Below are 10,494 nucleotides of genomic sequence, written 5' to 3' on the forward strand. Positions count from 1 at the left end.
ACTACATGGTGGACTCTGCAGGACATATTGGCTGGTACTGTGAGGGAAAATAAAAGGTCAGATTTCTGAATAGCTAGTCAACAATCCTAGTGTGTTCCAGCATAATAACAGAACAGTAGGATACTGGTGTAATTCCCAGCATGACAACATTCAACAATCCCATTGCTGCTCCTCTAATAAAGTCTGTTGCTCTCAACCCTAATAATAGAGTGTGTGTGTGTGTGTGCAGGTGTGTGTGTGTGTGTTTGTTCCTTCATCACCCTGGGTTTTCTCAAGAACAGAAGCGACTCTGTTAGCTGACACCAGGAGTAAACATCTCTTCATCACTTTCAGGTTCTCCTCTCAGTCTCCCCCCCGCCTCCTCCTTCTCCTCCCTTGTTGTTTATGACCATATATGGCTGGTTCCCGTGGTGATGATATATTGATAAATGGCTGCATGTGGGGAACTAATATGAGTGAGTCAGAGATGAAAAGGAAAATAAAAATGGGCAATATTACTGTAAGCATGATTTGGCTGAAATCAAACCTTGCTCATCACTGGTAATGTCAACATCACACTCCACTTAGTTTGGGCCTTGAGTCGGCCACTGGTGCCACAGTTCAAACTCAAGAAATTAAGTTTAGGAAAAATAGAAAATGCAGGTCCTATCCTCCCAATGAAGACTGCAAGAAGATCATACTACACTTATGGATTAAATAATAATGGTCCTGAATATAATTACATGTAAATCTTTCAGGGGTTCATGGGAGAAAAAGAGACAATCACATTTTAGCTCGAGGCAGCATGATCAAACAATAAACCAGTCAGAAGCTATTCATGTGAGCACTGTTGTTTTGATTTTAGCCATTGTTTGAGTCCTCTGTTGAAAGAATTACTGTTGCTCTCTAATTTTATGCCAGTGGGCAGAGAGTTCCAAAGTTTTGCCCCCTTTGCAGAGAAAGCAGACTGGCCAAAAAATGTCTTGTACATTGGGACAAGACAATCCACCGCTGATGGAAGCTCATGTGACTGCCCTACGAGAGCTCTGACGCCTAATGGCTAATTCAGATAACAGTGGTGACACATGATTATTTACACATTTAAAAACAGTTTAAGATTACTAAAATTCATAAAATTGTCAAAGGTGAAAAGGTTTTTTTTAAATGCCGCAGTGATGCCATCTCATTTCTAGTCCATGACTTTTATTGTCTGCTTATATAAAGAAAAAATAGGTTTATGACATTTATATAGTGCAACAACAACATAAATATTTATTTTAAAAGTGATTCAAACAAAAAATTATCGAAGGCAATAGTTATTCTGAAAAAAATGGATATTTTTAAAAGGTAATTGCACCGCCTGGCCGCTGGGTGTCACTGTGGGGACAGCGCCTGAAAACTACGCCTGTTTCTTCACTGCTGTTGTCAGCTAATCTGTATCTGTCTGTCGTTACTTCTCCGTTTCTCTGGAGTTCAGAGTTTGAAAGTCCACTTAATGCAGGTAAGTGTCATAAATATGAGTATTGTAAGCACCATATGAGGAGATATTTCTCCCTTGCCGAGAGCTACTTTGACTTTGACCAGCAGAGGAAGAGGAGAGAGAAGAGCCAGGTAGCTCGTGTTGTCGTCTTCAGGTTAGCTGGCGAAGCTCTGCTAACTACCGGTGCGCCCATTATCGGACAAGTCTACTTTTGACACTGTAATTTACATGTTACGGGGAAATTGAAGGGGCATGTTAGTTAGTCTTGTTAGTTTCTATCTGTAACATATGAAAGAGTAGAGAAAAGCTTTGGAGACTTCTGCTTTTTCCCCCTGACAGTCTTTGATCATGAAGAGCTCCAAAGAGGCCGTGCAGTCTGCAGCCAAAGAGTTCCTGCAGTTTGTCAACAGAGGAGTGTCTCCATACCACGGTACAGTCTTTAAAAAGATTATTTACAAGAACAAAATGTACACAATCCGTTAAAAAGTATATTTGCACATGTAAAAGAATGAGGAAATACACTTTTTGCATGAGCTACACGATGGATTTGAGTGTCTATATTTACACTAAGTTTATTTAAATACAGTTTGAGACAAGCCTGCAGACAGGATTGAGTCAAATACATGCTCAAAATAAATCTTAAAGCCTAGTGGTAAATGTCATCGTGTCATTTATTAACTTATATCTCACAAACATTACAATAATAGACTAGAATAGAATAAAATAGAATTACTTTATTGATCCCAAACTGGGAAATTGTGGCGTTACAGCACCAGGTTATCCAAACACACAATATGAGTAAAAAAAACACAATATGAGCAAATTTAAACACAATATAATATTAAATACAAAGTAAATACGTACTAAAAATATCAAAACTAAGAATGGGAATATATACAACCAGGATTTAACTAAGCATTACTAGTCTTAAATAGGAAGATTAAATATGAAAGATTAAATGTAAATGTGCAAAAACAGAGTCACAAATGGCTGTAAATTAAATATGAAAGATTAAATGTAAATTAAATATGAAAGATTAAATGTAAATTAAATATGAAAGATTAAATGTAAATTAAATATGAAAGATTAAATGTAAATTAAATATGAAAGATTATATGTGAATTAAATCTGGAAGATTAAATGTAAATGTGCAAAAACAGAGTTGTAAATGGTTGTAAATTAAATATGGAAGATTAAATGATATAAGTTACTGAATATATTTATTGAAGCTAAATCCAAAATCCAGATGATCTCTCCTTTTTTTTGTGGTTTTATTATAAAGTCAGATTAATAGTTCCGACAAGATAGCAGGTTGTGTTTGATAAAAAGACTTTCATAATCTGCCAGCTTTCTGATATGAAGTTTCCAGTGTGAGAACAAAGAGATCTGCATGTCTCAGCAGAAAGAAGGTGTGAAGCAGAGACACTGTTCAGGTTAACACACGACTTTGAGCTTGAGATAAGATAGGATCTCTGCAGATGATGTCTCAAACCTTTGCACTGTGAACTCTGGCGTTCTGCAGATTGTGCAGCAAAGCAATTAAAATTAATTGTTGAATTGATTTGCAATAAATAATAAATAAGCTGCATAACTGATTCAAGAATTTGTCCTGGATATATTAACAAAGCACCTGTAAGTGAATGTTTTTACATCTTGATGGTAGTATGATTAACAATTTTGAAATAACTGATTATTCTTCAGTTGCTGCTTTTTAAAATTTAATATAACTTAACAGAAAAGTCAGAGAAGCTTACTTTTTTGTCTGCTTTTTGCCCCTTTAGTGGTTGAAGAATGCAAGCGGCGTCTGTTGGCTGCGGGCTTCACCGAGCTGAAGGAGTCAGAGAAGTGGAACATCGAGCCGTCCAAGAAGGTCAGTCAGGGTTCATGGTTCTGTGTTAATAGTTCATGGGAGTAAAGAGTCATATGATCTAGTCTGTGTCTTAGATTTAGCAGTCATTTTGACGTTTATTTTTTCTAGCCAAAAAGTTCAGTTTATTAATCTGTTTGTTAATTAAAATTCCATCCCCTGCTTTCTTCAGTACTTTGTGACCAGGAACTATTCCAGCCTCATCGCCTTCGCTGTGGGTGGACAGTACCTTCCAGGAAATGGCTTCTCCATGATCGGAGCCCACACAGACAGCCCCTGCCTTAAGGTGAGAGCCGACCCACTTCCATCCGTCAATCACAGTCTGCCTCTGGACATTTCTTGAATCCCTACGAAGCAGCCAGAGTACACGAGAACAAGCCTCAAAATCCTCTGCAGCCAAACTGCCACAAAACTGAGCAGAAGTGAAAAATATGTCAGAGGAGATGTGCTTACGGGTCCTGATGTATTCAGCAGGTGTTTGTCATCCTGTCCAGTATTTTGTGATGTTTTTCTCACAGATTTGTTTATAACATTTAATCAAGGCCCAGAGAAGAGCACAAAATAATTCTAATTCAATTACAAGTAATTGATTAAAAGATGTTTCAGCGTCTGTCTTTAAACGTAAAAATGTCTGAAAAAAAATTGTGTTTGAATGTTTTATAATCTAGAAGTTTCAGAGTCAGTGATTTATTGGATTATAAAACTGTTTCAGGTGAAGCCGAGGTCTTTGAAGACAAAGCAGGGATGTTTGCAGGTCGGAGTCGAGTGCTACGGCGGCGGCATCTGGAACACATGGTTTGACCGTGACCTTACCATTGCTGGCCGCGTGATGGTCAAGGTAGGCAGAGTATTATTTTTCTTGTCAGGATTTCTTCTGAAGAACAGTTCAACACAAGCTCTGTCAAATCTGTTTGTTTTAGATGATGGCGTTGAAGAATTTTATGAGCCAGATTTTGTTTTGAGCAGGTGTTCCCCTTTCCTCATCCTAAGAAATAATATGTATACGTTTGTCCTCCTGCAGAGTGACGGCAGGATGCTTCATAAGCTGGTTCATGTGCCAAGACCTCTGCTCAGGGTCCCTAACCTCGCCATCCACCTACAGAGGGACGTCAACGACTCCTTCGGCCCAAACAAGGAGAACCACCTGTCAGTCAATGCAGCTCTTTGATCACCATTTTTATACTCTGAATACTAATTGGAGAGGAAATTGATATACACACATGAAGCATAAAAAAATATGAAAACATTTGGAAAACAAAATCTTTGTCTTTAGAATCTTTGAATTTAGGAATCACAGGATTAACTATAACTAGCCATCTTTAAGATGTGTTTTGTAGCTCAGTTTGAAAGATGAGTTTGTGCTATAATTATGTTGTGTGTCACAGCGTGCCCATTATCGCCACGGCTGTCCAGGAGGAGCTGGAGACGGGCTCTGTGTCCTGTGGAGACGCCTCCTGTGCAACCAAGACGGTAAAAGAAACAGTCACACACGTCGATACTCTGACATTTGGGTTACAACATATAACACAAAATGACTTGTATATAATTAACAACATTGAATGAGAACTATTTCTTGCTTTTTGTTGCCTTTGATCTGTCTTTTATGTTCTCTTTTTTACCCTTCATTTTTTTAATGCTTCATCCTCCCACACACCACATGGCCTCAAAACTCACAGGATAATTCACTAGTTATTTTGGCTTTGTGGACAGACGGGTCAGTGATGCGTGATTTGCATCAAAGGGACAAACACCAAATTATTGCTAAACTTCTTTGTTGTCTATGAAAAAGTTAGTATTCCTGTTCTAAAAGTGTTGGATAGTAAAATGTTTTGATAACATAATGTATGTGTGTACATCAAAATTACAAAGTGAGGGAATGGAGAAAGGTGAGAGAATTTAAATCAGGATGAAACACCACATGTTGTTTATTCCTTCTCAGGCAGAAAAACACCACCCGGTGCTGGTGAAGGTGCTGTGTTCAGAGCTTGGCATTGCGCCTGAAGCTCTGCTGGACTTTGAGCTGTGTCTGGCTGACACTCAGCCTGGGGTAAGTAATCTATTGACTTCCTGTCACTTTTTAGCGTCCAGTTGACCACTTTAAACAGCATCACTCTCAATCAGACTATCATTTTATAAATATGACAAAACCTGGTAAAGAAGAAAACATTCCAGACTCTGAACCTCTGGTATTTCTGTCCCTTATGTTCTTCTTCTCTTCTCTCTGCAGGCGCTAGGAGGCGTGTACGAAGAGTTCATTTACTCTCCTCGTTTGGACAACCTCCACAGCTGCTACTGCGCCCTGCAGGTCAGAAACCATACAGAATCAGATTTTTTTTTGTTGTTGTCTTCTTTTGACCTTTAGTGTCTTGTTCATAAAAATGCTGACACAACACCACTTACTTCATACTCCATTTCGTTTTGGCCCCCAGGGCCTGGTCGAGTCCTGCTCCGGAGAGTCTTTGGCCAAAGATCCCAACATCCGCATGATCACTCTGTACGACAATGAAGAGGTGGGTGAGGTCGAATCAGAACCAGTTTGAGATATGTGATGGGGAACAGTTTCTGCTTGGAGTGCTGTGTCTGCTGTCTCTCAAACAGATGTTGTTTTTTGGTTTACTCTTGAACGCACAGTGATGGGTGATCATTGGAGTGAACAACAGGAGGGAAAAAAAAATCCTACATAGAGTTTGTTATAATCTGTAAATGCTTCACATGAACAGACTTTGTGTTTCCTGTAGGTCGGATCAGAGAGCGCTCAGGGAGCTCAGTCAAACCTGACGGAGCTCATCCTCAGCCGCCTCGCCGCCTCCTCCTCCAACCTCACCGCTTTTCAACAGGCAGCGCCGCTCTCCTTCATGATCAGCGCTGACATGGCACACGCTGTGCACCCCAACTACATGTCAGTGTCAACACACACACACACACAGCTGCCCATTACCTCAGCCGATTGTGAAGTTATTTTAGCCTTAAATGTTGAGTAATTTGAAGTTTGTTTTCAATAGGAAATTGTTCTTAAATCAGCTGTTGCCTGAGTTTTAACTGGTTAGTTGCCTTTTATAAGATATTGTAATGGCCGGTTAGGGTTAGAGTCATAATCCTCCAAACTCACAGCCCGAGTTCGAGTCCAACCTGTGGCTCCTTTCCTGCATGTCATTCCCAAGCGGCAACCTCTGGTCTTGAATAATTAAGCCAATGCGGAAGTATAACATCCTGTAGTTCCTCAAGTGTCCACTAGAGGCTGGCTGCAGGAACACCGGAAGTCACGTACACACAACAGGCAAAAATCGTTTTTAAAGCATAAATTAACATGTTTACAGCCTAGTACTAAAAAACTAAATTGGTCTCAGGCTTCATCCATTAATATTAACAGTCTATGGTCATTCCCCACTGTCTCTCTCTCTCCCTGATTTCTGACTCTATCCTCTCCTCTATCTTTAAATAATGGCATAAAAAGCCCCAAAATAAACCTAATTGTCATATAAGATATTTTAAAAAGCATGAATGTTTAAAAAAAACATATTAACAGTGAAAACACAAGAACTAAGACATGATACGTTTCATGCAGATTGTTTCTTGTGTTAGTAGGAAGGTGCAGCTGTTCTCAATTGTTGCTTTATTTTATATTTAAAATTCCACTTTAAAGAATTGTTAGTAGAGCTGGTTTGTGTTCATCTTCTTAGGGAGAAGCACGAGGAGAACCACCGACCAGCTTTCCACAAGGTAAGAGTATTAGTTTATTTATTCTTTCATTTAAAAGGGACACAAACAGACGTACATTTTATCATTTGGAAAACTTTTCTTGAACTTGAATATTTGTGTAAGCTTTATTTCAATGCAGCAGATCAGTTAGATTTGATTGGCTAATTTCTAACTTAATGAATCGACTCCCTAACTTGTACATTAATTGAGTAAATATTGGTTTAAAAAAACGTATGTATTTGACTTTAAGGTTTCTGACTTCAGTGATACTCAAACAAAAGATTTTTTTAGCCTCTAGTTTTGACGCAGAGTTCATGAAATGTGGTGGGGAAAGATTATTTTCCGAAAGCGGGACAAAGCGTCCCGACTCAGCCAGAACATTTTCGTTAATTTCATCTGAGGTGGTTTTAATGAAGTAAAATGGAATCAACCTTCACATAATTTTCTCTCAGGGCCCAGTGATCAAATTTAACAGTAACCAGCGCTACGCCACCACGGCTGTCACCGCCTCCGTTGTCAGAGAGGTCGCCAGCCAGGTCGGCGTGCCCCTGCAGGTACAGTGTGTGTGTGGGTGTGAAATTATGGATGAATTGTTTGCAGACTGAGGCTTAGTAGCGTCTCATTACTTGGTGTTTCTTGAGTCACTTGGCAGCTAATACAGATCTCCTAGCAACATGTTGGGCTGCTCCAGGACGACACAGAGAGGAGAAGAAAAGAATGCATGTGTGAAATAAAGAACAAAAGACTCTAAGTACGACTATAAAACTCATGTAGAAAGGCTAGAAACATGTTTTATTTCCAAGGAAGCAGATATAGTTTGTTCTATACGAAAATGTTTCCTATATGGTTAGAGAATCAATTTATTTAGTGTGATCAAATTTTAAATATTGTTTAACCTCAGAGTAAAATATGCACGATGAAAATTGTTCACAAGCAGCTGTCAGGATCCTCATCAAACATCAGATACATGACATAAACACGTTATACTACTCTGAGCTGATTAGATCTGTGCCGCTTGTGAAATTCAGGTGTACCTGTTTAAATAAACCTGCATTGAGTTTTTGCTCCTTGTAGTTACACCTTAATGTTTCTGATTTCAATCAAGATTCTTTTCGACATTACCATAGTTTAACTTTCATTTAATTTCCTGTAGTTGCTTCCTGCACATTGAGGCACTACTGAAGAGAGGAAATTACTTGATAAGACCTATTTGTGGTTTGTAGACTTTGCAGTGCCTCCTAAAGGCCACTAGATGGCAGATAGGAAGACTCCAGATGTGTAAAGATTTGCTGTTTAGTACATTTTCATCAATTTGACATTTGAGCCCTCCTCCTGCAGGATGTGATGGTCCGTAACGACAGCCCATGTGGAACCACTATCGGACCAATCCTGGCCGCCCGCCTCGGGATCCCTGTGATGGACATAGGAGCTCCGCAGCTCTCCATGCACTCGATCAGAGAGATGTGCTGCACCTCCAGCGTCCTGCAGAGCACCACACTCTTCAAGGTAACCCCCGTCTGTGAAACAAACATACCTTCTCTCTCAGCATGACAGCAAAGGGATTGTTGTTGTTTTCTGTAAATGTGAGGACTTGCAACCTAAGAAGACTTGGAGAGGACAGATCCGAAGAGAGGGTGACCATGCATGACCCAAGATGAGAGTCATTCTCAGGCTGGCTGCTTTTACTTCTTCTCCAGAGGGTGCATTTCAATCTATAACTGTTGGAATTGCTAATATGCAAATTTACTAAAATTCTCACAAAACAATACTTTAAATAGTCCTCATCAGTTCTTTTAAATCTCGTGCAGATTATTGCCATATTTTCATTTCTCACTCCCTGTCTGCTTCCACCTGCAGGGCTTCTTCGAGTTGTTCCCCACAGTGAGGAGCACACTGGTTGTCGACTAGAGCCGAGGAGAGCCATAACTGATGGAAACAAAGGATGACATTTTCATCAAGCAGGTTGCATTTACACATGCAGGATCCAGCACTTACTGATGCAAAGTGTATGTCCATCAGAAAAGGTGGAAATCTGGTCTTGTGTATTTGATGAAGATGACAAATCCTTTCCTTAAGACACTTTTTCAGTATTTCTCCTCTATACCCTAATATGCTGTAATCATATCACCAATGAAGGTTGTGACTGTTTCTAACGATCTGAAATTGTTTAGGAAATAATAAAATGTGTTAAAGTTTTGTGTTTGTTATTTTACTTCACATATAATATTGAATGTGCAAGGTTTCATCCTGCAGGAGAAGCTGCTGTCATTGAATTATATCTCATCACTTATATGAATAAAACCCTCTTAGGTGCCAGATGTGCAGCTCTGCCAAGTTTCCCGACAGTTTGTTGGCACAATGAAGAGAATATCTCGTCTACAGGAGCCACTTTTATAATGCAGAGAGGGGGAGGATCATCTCCACCCTGCAAGAAATGCGTGTTTTCACATATAGTCTAGTCTTTTTGAAGGTCTCTGTCTTGTCTCAGAATCGAAAGCATTTTGACTCTTGTCTCGCTCTCAGTCTGGACGGACCCTGGATTTTGAATCAAGACCACCACTGAGGCTATTGGTCCACATCATGACTTTGATAAGATAACACCCCTTTTTAAAAGAACAAATAACTTTAATTCATTCAGAATTCGATTTTTATCCTCCAGTTATGGCATCAACCTTCCTGGTGTTACAGTCTAAGTGAGGGACACGCCCCCTGCACACAAGACAATTATTTTTCAAGCATATTTAAGGTCTTGTCTCAGTGTCGGAGCACTCCAGTCTCGGGTATGTCTTGGTCTCGGTTAGTGTGGTCTTGACTACAACACTTCTATAGTCATGTCCACTCTGAGTTTTATCTGCTCCTTAATCTTGAAAAAAGTGGGTAATTCAGTCAGAGGGATATAACTCTGCTGGTTGGCCAGACTTCTTAATATGGCAGAATTACATGTCCTGAAATGAGCACAAATAGAGGAAAATAACTGAACCATTTGATATCTAGTAACCCATTTAGTAAAAATGAATCTTATAGTTATGTAGGAGTCTTGGTATAACTCTTCATAAGTATTTAAGTCTTTTTAAGAGTAAAGAAACGGAAATCTTAAATTAAATACTAATATTTAAATACACAAGCTGAACAGCTGAAGTCTCAACTTGCAAATATGCTAATTATTTCACAGGAAGAAAATTAGATTTCTACCAAAGAAGGTACACAGAATGATAATGCATAGTTTATAATTAAACCAGCAGGTCCCAGGTGTGTTGGTTTGTGATCCTTAAAATAAATTGTGTGCATGGTTTGGTGTTCATTTCTTGTTTCCCCTATCATAGTTTTCTTCAAATAACTTTAAATCCCTCCAGAAAGGTCTTAATCCAAGTATGTGTATGAAACCTTTTCTTTTAATAATCATGGTATGATCCCTTAAATATGTGTGTGTTGAACCTTGGCAGGGGCTCCAACCTCAGGTTGAGAACCA

At 39.2% G+C, this 10,494-nt stretch overlaps 1 protein-coding gene across 4 annotated transcripts; it reads left to right on the forward strand.

Annotated features, from left to right (window-relative positions):
- Positions 1-1,354: 1,354 nt before the first annotated feature.
- dnpep (aspartyl aminopeptidase) lies at positions 1,355-9,221 on the forward strand. 4 transcript variants are annotated; one of them, XM_020648243.3, is made up of 15 exons: positions 1,355-1,480; positions 1,799-1,889; positions 3,241-3,329; positions 3,499-3,612; positions 4,039-4,164; positions 4,348-4,472; positions 4,712-4,796; positions 5,266-5,373; positions 5,554-5,631; positions 5,756-5,836; positions 6,065-6,225; positions 7,007-7,046; positions 7,478-7,579; positions 8,364-8,531; positions 8,883-9,221. In XM_020648243.3, exons 1-15 carry the CDS (start codon positions 1,475-1,477, stop codon positions 8,931-8,933), a joined length of 1,425 nt encoding a protein of 474 aa, XP_020503899.2. In that variant the 5' UTR covers positions 1,355-1,474; the 3' UTR covers positions 8,934-9,221. The 4 variants fall into 4 exon arrangements, with proteins under 4 accessions (XP_020503899.2, XP_020503900.2, XP_020503902.2 ...); XM_020648244.3 differs by lacking the exon at positions 1,355-1,480 and adding an exon at positions 1,491-1,642; XM_020648246.3 differs by lacking the exon at positions 1,355-1,480 and adding an exon at positions 1,497-1,613.
- The last annotated feature ends 1,273 nt before the right edge of the window (positions 9,222-10,494 follow it).

The sequence above is a fragment of the Labrus bergylta genome, chromosome 24 (assembly GCF_963930695.1).
Source record: "Labrus bergylta chromosome 24, fLabBer1.1, whole genome shotgun sequence".
Classification (NCBI taxonomy): Eukaryota; Metazoa; Chordata; class Actinopteri; order Labriformes; family Labridae; genus Labrus; species Labrus bergylta.